The sequence below is a fragment of the Panulirus ornatus genome, chromosome 21, assembly GCF_036320965.1.
Source record: "Panulirus ornatus isolate Po-2019 chromosome 21, ASM3632096v1, whole genome shotgun sequence".
NCBI classification, from domain to species: Eukaryota; Metazoa; Arthropoda; class Malacostraca; order Decapoda; family Palinuridae; genus Panulirus; species Panulirus ornatus.
Window position 1 is genome coordinate 17,221,058 of NC_092244.1, and position 8,439 is coordinate 17,229,496.

General features: G+C 46.9%; 1 protein-coding gene across 1 annotated transcript in view; it reads left to right on the plus strand.

Annotated features, from left to right (window-relative positions):
• ct (homeobox protein, cut) overlaps positions 1-7,595 on the plus strand; it is a 676,428-nt gene extending 668,833 nt beyond the window's left edge. The window contains 7 exon segments of the mRNA XM_071675796.1: positions 634-736; positions 739-761; positions 1,057-1,189; positions 1,847-1,954; positions 2,327-2,493; positions 2,894-3,034; positions 3,523-7,595. Of these exon segments, the coding sequence (XP_071531897.1) occupies positions 634-736; positions 739-761; positions 1,057-1,189; positions 1,847-1,954; positions 2,327-2,493; positions 2,894-3,034; positions 3,523-4,797 (1,950 nt within the window). The 3' untranslated portion in view covers positions 4,798-7,595.
• The last annotated feature ends 844 nt before the right edge of the window (positions 7,596-8,439 follow it).

The following is an 8,439-nucleotide window of genomic DNA, read 5'->3' on the forward strand; positions in this document are numbered from 1 at the left end:
CACACACCGTCGGGTCTTTTGTTATCTGGATCTCCCATGTACTCCTGTGTAGGGCAATAACATACAAGGGCAGTGTCGCTGTAGCATATCATATACCCTCGTCAGGAGTCTTTGTTTTTAGTGAATGGTGACCTGAGGTTAACGTATGGTAACCACCCGTTAGTGCATGGTGGTGACCTCTCGTTAGTGTATGGTGGTGACCTGTGGTTTGTGTACTGCGAACTGCGGTTAGTGCATGGTGACCTGTATAATTAGTGTAGGGCGAACGCTTCCTGAGTAAAGTCATGCATATGACGATTCATACGAGTGGAATATTTTGAATTCTACCAGGTCAGAGGTCAAACATCTTGTTGCTAAAAGGCGCAGCGGACCTCCTGACCCCCAGGCCCTCACTCTGTTAGTTATCCTCGGCACTGTTATATACAACCAATTAACGGTGCGGGTAATTTCACAGTAAACAGCTTCGAGTTCCCTTAAGACGCCCTGGTTCCTTGGGAGGGTAGGAGAGGCAACAGTCTCCCCACTAACCAAACCGGGTAACATTTATAACAACACTTTGTGATACTGTATTACGTTTCCACTCCAGTACGTGATAACTATATTATGGGTTTTTTCCTTTTTTTATCCTTAAAGGTGAAGGAACAGCTGAGTCAATACAGCATCTCGCAGCGGCTGTTCGGGGAGTCTGTGCTGGGACTATCCCAGGGCTCCGTCTCTGACCTGCTGGCGAGGCCCAAACCTGGCACATGCTCACACAGAAGGTAAGCAACACAAGTCCTCCACCCACGTCATCCCCACAAGACTTCCCTCCTTCGAATAATAAGTCTTTGCTCTTCCTCTGAAAGGGACCGATTTGTCTTTATTATCCATCAAGTCTCGTAATAAACATTCCAGCCAATGATAATGATAAGTGATGATGAAAGGTAACAGTAACAATAAAATATGCATGTCATGAAAGATAATATTATTATCAATAATCAATAGAATCATAATACATCTTTTGGAAACTGACCTGACCTCCCCCCCCTCCCCCCTTGGGATGGATGTCCTCCGCAGGGTCGCGAGCCCTTCATCCGCATGAAGATCTTCCTGGAGGATGAGAATGCCGTTCACAAGCTGGTCGCCTCCCAGTACAAGATCGCCCCGGAGAAGCTCATGAGGACACAGGGTTACAACACCGCCCCGCCCCGTAAGTGTCCCTCCCTCTTACCGTGTCTGTTGTGTGTACAGGTTGTGGAAATACGGGCGTATGTATGTATGCGCGTGTGGTTGGCTGGTTGGTTGGTTGGTGTGTGTGTGTTATGTATGTGGTTACGTAGGCAACAACAGCGTGTACGTGCGATAAAAATCTTAAAAATGTTTGATCTAAATCATTAAGTACAGCTGTCTGTCTTTCTGTCTCATTCTCTTAATGTACTGTTATTGATAGAACTGACATACCATTATAGACTGTTCTCAAACTATACTCACTTTTTTTTTTTAAAGTTCTCTGCCCATTCCTTTGTTATAGAGCCAATACTTACACTTGCATTACTCACGCGATGTTCTCAGATCAAATATAAAGTTTAATTGGGCCAGCAGTGGACATCCTTTTCCTCTGAAATCAACTTTCTATTATAATATAAAACTTAAAAATCCTTAAAAAAAAATCTTACTAATAATGACCCTCCTAAAATCATAAACTTTAAGTCATTAACACGATACTAAAGAGAACACTTAGGAACAGTACTTGTTATTAACCCATACTTGTATATAATATAATATATATATATATATTACTGTATTTTTTTCCCCATTATCGATGAAATGTTGTTAACCAAGCTCCATGTGCTTCTCGTTTTTTTAGTGTATTTAGTCGGTGGATGTCCACTACCCGGGGGGTTAGCTGCCCCTGGGTCGCGTCTCCCTGGGGGGTTGTCCACTTCTGGCTCACCTACCCTTCCGTCATACACAAGTAAGCTCACCACCTACCTCAGCCTTGGCTCTTGTCTCCTGAACCATAACATGTTGACAACATACCAAATCAAGGATGTGTCCTTATCACACACACACACACAAAAAAAAAATTAGATACATAAATGAGAAAAAAAAATATAAAACAATAATAAGCTTTTCATATTTGATGCACGTAAAGCCCATTTAACTGCTTCGTCATGAATGATATATATATATAGGAGAAGCAATTGCTCGCTGACATGCATACTCAGGCCAGCCATACATACATGCACCACACCTCACACCGATTCCTTAACCAAGCAACTCTTATGAGAAATAAGCATCGGGCCCGGAGCAATGAAGCAATACTTGTCCCCCTTCCTTCCAGCAGGCACCAGCAAGCCACAGCACCACGTCAAGATCCCGCCAGACCTTCCGAAGAGCATGGAGTCTCCTCTTCCTCCAGTGGGGATTCCTCCTTCCCTGGGCGGCCTTCCCCTCCCCAACCATCCACTCTCCTTTGACGCCAGGATGCCTCCCCTCGACCCCCTCAGGAAGGTAGGCTCCCACGCAAGGATCATCTCCCATTCTTAACGTCACATCTTTAGTTGCACAGTTCATTTTTCTCTCTCTCTACAAAAGCAGACGCGTTACGTGGAGTTTTAAAGTTTCCCCCGCCATCATAAATGTAACTGCCATGTTTCACGCTGCGTCGCTCCCTTGAAACAAAATGAAACTTGTAGCTTCGAGTGATCATCATCATCGACATATCCCCGGTGAACTATGTATCATATCTCAATATATTAATAATTGCAGTTTTATGTAAGCGGATATTTTCATGGAAAATAGACACAAAATGTACTCGTGACGGAGTACAAAAATTGAAATTAAAAAAAAAAAAAAAGAAGTGAAATCAAATGTGTAATTCAGTATTGTGATTTTTCTTGTCATTATTCAGGCTGGCTTGGGGGGCGTGCGCACACCGGGGCCCGTGGGGCCCTCAGTGTACGAGATGGCTGCCCTCACGCAGGACCTCGACACACAAGTCATTACCACAAAAATCAAGGAGGCTCTGCTTGCTAACAATATTGGACAGAAGGTAAGCGGCCAATAACAACACCAACCACGATTTTAGCAATGCATTTCATAATACTTCTCACGCTAGGTTACCAGTTTTATGCTACGCTACAAGTTGGACGCTAGGTTACCAGTTTCACGCTAGGTTGCCAGTTTCACTATAGGTTACCAGTTTTACGCTAGGTTGCCAGTTTCACTGTGGGTAATCAGTTTTACGCTAGGTTACCAGTTTCAACATAGGTAATCAGTTTTACGTTAGGTTACCAGTTTCACGCTAGGTTACCAGTTTTATGCTACGCTACAAGTTTCACGCTAGGTTGCCAGTTTCAATATAGGTAATCAGTTTTACGTTAGGTTACCAGTTTCACGCTAGGTTACCAGTTTCACGCTAGGTTACTAGTTTCACCCTAGGTTACCAGTTTCACGCTAGGTCACCAGTTTTCGAGTCTCAAATACAGATGAATTCGTTAGTACTGAGTCACTCTAATTCTTGCAATTTTTCTTTTTTAGCTCTTTGGCGAGGCAGTATTGGGACTGTCTCAGGGATCTGTCTCCGAGTTGCTGAGCAAACCCAAACCATGGCACATGCTCAGCATCAAGGGTCGAGAGCCATTCATCCGTATGCAAATATGGCTCAACGACTCCCGCAACCTGGAGAAGCTGCAGCAGATGAAGAATGAGCGACGGGAGGCCAACAAGCGGCGGCGCGCCTTGGACCCATCTGCCGAAGTGTCACAAGACTCCCAGGATGTGTTCCAGGCTCCTTCACCCGGTGGCTCCACAAAGAAACAGCGTGTGTTGTTCTCAGAGGAGCAGAAGGAAGCGCTCCGACTGGCTTTTGCACTCGATCCTTACCCGAACTTAGCCACCATCGAGTTTTTGGCTCAGGAACTGCAGCTGTCAACTCGTACCATTACTAACTGGTTCCACAATCACCGTATGCGGCTCAAACAACATCCGGGCAGCCCTGGCGATGGCAGTTCACCTTCCCGCGAGCCTCAACAGCCTCCCCCAAACCAACCACAAGGGCAGTCCTTCGACCCTCTCCACTTCCGTCTCCTCCTTTCTCAGCGACTGATGGAACTGAGGAAAGAGAAGGGTTTGCCCCCTACCATGCCAGGTCTTGGCCCTGGTCTACCCCCTGGTCTTTTCCCACACTTCCCACCCCTGGGACCACATGGCCTAGGTAGCCAGCCCCTTGACCGAGATATTAGTGGTGGTCTTGACCTATCCATGAAGCCAGAGAACGACTATGATGACTCTTCCCTGGTAGACGAAGATTCCAACATGTCCGGTGCCATGAGTCCAAGCGGAGGCGGCCGGTCGGAAGGGGAGAGTGAGGACCGTGACGGGCGGGGAGCTCCTTCCCCTGTTGCTCGATCTTCCCGCCGAAAGCCCGCTGCTCCCCAATGGGTCAACCCTTCGTGGGCGTCTGGTGAGAGCGGGAAGGAGCGAGAAGTGATCATCAACGGAGTGTGTGTCATGCAAACAGATGACTACCGACTGCGGGAGCAGGAGACGGTCCGTATTGAGCCGACCCCAGTGGATGAGGCTCGCGCACGGTCGCTGAAGGACGAACAAGACGAGGAAGCAGAGGAGGAGGAACAACAACAACAGCAGCAGCAGCCAGCCTCCACACACTCCTCCTCCCCGCGCCCTGACCCCATTGAAGCAGAACCGGTCACGTTGCAAGAGGAGGATTCTTCCGCCCTGCAAGAGGATCCTGCGCCCAGCCAAGAAGCCATCAAGGAAGAGGCTGAGGTAGAGGAGGAGGAAGAAGCGTGATGCTAGCATCGGCCTAAAACGACGCTTTTGGATTCCAGAGTTTATCCCGTTGTTCTTAGCGTGTTGTTGTTCGTGCATTATACCAAATGTTTCGTCCCGTCGGCAAGTGATGAGCTTCGCAAAGTCGGACGATGATGCCAAGGCGCTGTGTCGTCGGAGAGCCTCGTGGAATCTCTTAGGCACATTGTGGGCCTTTAAAATCACAATTTAGACTCTCAAGTCATGTCCTACAAAATGTCAACCTCTGTTATTTTATTATGAAATGTTCGTGTGTTTTACTTGTTAACTTGTCTAAAGATTTGTATATATATTTCCCAAGTTTTTGATCAAGCTCCCCTTAGGTTAGGTGACTTCAGGTATTTAGAATGCCATAATACTACACTGTTCTCTGCTTGTTGCCAATGTGACAGTGGTGGGAACCCCCCCCCCCCCCCCCCCGACCTCTGTACAGTGCTTCGTGTGCAGGGAACTTACAAGCGGACCCCCTAGTGCAAGGTGGTCTTTTACAAGGCGAAGAAGGTGTTTGTTCGTACCAGTGAAATGGTCGAATTCTGAAGGAGAAAAAAAAAAAAAAGTGTATGCCCCTTTGAGATTATGGATATTCATCCTCCGGTGATCCCTTCATTGACCAAATAGTACAGATGTAGAACCAAATAGTAACCCTGTTTCCCCGAGTGAGACTAGCAAATAACCATGAAAAAAAAAATACATAAGCAATTTTTTTTTTTTTTTTTGAAAACTGTGGCTTGGGTACTGATGAACCTCCTGTGTGGCCCAGGATGCAAACGCTCCAGACTGTTAGTTCTAGTCTTTTATTTCTCAACTAATTTCATCATTTTCATCGTTCAATGAATTATTCGTATCTGAAATATCCATCTAGTCCATGGATTTAGCATTGGTCATCCAAGATTTTCATGATCTCTCACGTAGCCTTTCACAGTGTGTTTAAAAAAAAACAATGAGATATTCTGCCGGCTTCAGGAGTGCAGAGAGACCATTGAAGAAGTGTAAAGAAACTACCCCCCCGTACTGCCCTGGTGAGGCCATTCCCGGGGCTACATGGCCGACTATCCATCAAGGAAATAAACTCCGAACAAGTGCAAGAGGAGGAGGAGAAGAAGAAGAGAGCCTCCACACCCTTTATTGGCCACGTATGTATACTGGAACCTTACACGTGATTTGTGAAGCCAAGGGAACATTTGTGGTGAGGACTGTGATTGTCTTGTGATGGGCTGGACACTTAAAGGCTTGTTGTGCCCCCGGGGGAGGTTCTTGTGGCCAGGGGGAGAGGAAGACATGGGCATTACTGACCAATCATCATCACCCACGGGTCCCGAGCGTGGCCGTGATTGGTGGAGGAAGGGGCAGAGGCTGTAGCGCTTGTCTTGTTATTGGTTATAGGTTGTAAGAATGAGTCCTGGTGGAAAATTGTACTAAAAAAAATATATACATATATATTTATATATTGTTATTTGCCATATTCATTTAAGATTTTTGGAGCTGAAGTTCTTACCGAGTCTAGTTTCAACGAGCTTAAAAGTTATTAAGCTTAGCCTTGCATACACTACACTGGAGCTCGCCGCTTAATCGAAGTCGCTGATGACAATCGTTAAACAAGTATTCATTATATCATCAAGTTTCTCATTAAATTAACGACGTCTTGTAATTGCCTATGATTCTACCGCATCACTATTAATACTGCAAAATGATCTGACAACAGAGAATCACCATGTTTTAGGGACGCCTGTATATGTGCATTCATAGCAGTTATCAGAGCAATTTGGGTACATCAATCTATTCTACACATCTATGTACACATTATCATCCGTCTTCGCTCCTATATTCCATGAGGTGTGTGCCCACAGCCCTGATGCACCTCCTGCTGGAAGTCACGTGGAGAACCGAGATTCCAGACCCCAACCCAGCTGGCTGGCGAAGGGTTAGGACCGCCCAGTGACCTGCAGTAATATACCATCTTGCATGACCCCCTTGACCACGGCGGTACGACCCTTGAGCACGAATGTACGACCCCATGGGTATGATGGTCTCGCCTCTGACCCGACTCCTGACGGTCAAAGGTTGCATCTTCATGCTCAAGAGTCGTGGTGCCGTCGTGATAATGGGGTCGAGCAAGAGCACACACACACACACACACACACACACACACACACATCAACGCCAGACATTAATGGTACAACAATCTACCTGAAGTTTCAAGTATTGTATTATATATTTTTTCTCATAATCCTAAAAATTGTGATTCATCCATAATAGAGAGATCCAATCTCAACACTCCTCTTGCAGCAACGAACCTACATCGTCACAGCTGTGGTTACAGTTCTCAGCAACAACCCTCTCCCCCCCGACACACACACACACACACACACACACACACGGACATATATTACAGGGATCCCAAGCTTCTCTGGCACAAACAGTCTCACGCTAAGATCAAACCCGGCTCACCCCAGACACCAGATACGACTCATCTTAAAAATCAGACCCGCGCTCACTCCAAACACCAGACCCGATCCGACATCCCCCCCCCCCCTCCCCTAGCCCAAGACACCCTCCCGCAGGTCTAGTCTCGGTTGAGCGCCAGACCCTCCCGCCTTACATGGGTCCTGGTGACGGGGTGGAGTCCATTGTCGTGGACGGAGAGTGACATTTGAGCTGCTCTTCCTCGCCAAACGATTTGTTCAAATTTTCCATGTGACCGATAATGATAATTGTGGCCGTTCCGGAGACCCTCGCTTGTGTGTGTGTGTGTGTGTGTGTGTGTGTGTGTGTGTGTGTGTGTGTGTACATACGGTACAAATGGTACAATATATAATTCCGAAGATACAATAAGAATCCGAACTGACGGAAAAGACACAATTATAATCTTTTTTTTATATCTATTACGGGTCCGATTTTCTCTCAACAATCGTGGAAAAGCTTCGATGATGATTCCAATACAACAGTTTCGTCTGCCCTCACTCCCTCCCTCCCTCGCAGGAAGAGAGAAATTACACCAAGAACTCAATAGGGAGATCATTAACAAAAGACCCCCCGTTCCGGTCCAGAGGGTGCTCCATACTCACTCTCTCTCTCTCTCTCTCTCTCTCTCTCTCTCTCTCTCTCTCTCTCTCTCTCCTACGGACACAGTCAGTCACCCTGCGAAATAAATAGGGGTGGCAGTGGGAGGTGGGCGGAGGGGTAAACTTCACGGCCTTGTAGATGTCTACAACGGGCAGGGGGGGCTTACGTATATGATGGTTGTGGTCCTCGCGGTTATTATTGATCCTCCTCCGTGCAGGGATGGAGCATTGAGAAAGCATGGTTGGTGAGAGTGTGTGTGTGTGTGTATGGTGTTGTGAGGTGGGATGGCGGTGAGAACTGTGGCGGGCGGGCGGGAGGGAGGCCAGGGGTTGCATTGCAAGCCAGGAGGCCTTTTCAAGCATCTTTGCCACCGCTATTGACCGCCTGATAATCTAATTTGCTGGCCCGCATCCATCGCATATTTATGGATGTGGCAACAAGCCTACGTGCAGGTCATTTACGTTTTCCATTTGTCGTGAAAATTGAGAGTAATGGTGAGTGATGGGCGACCTCCGGCGAGGATAATGAGATGATTCGGATTTTGATTTGCAATTTAGTCTG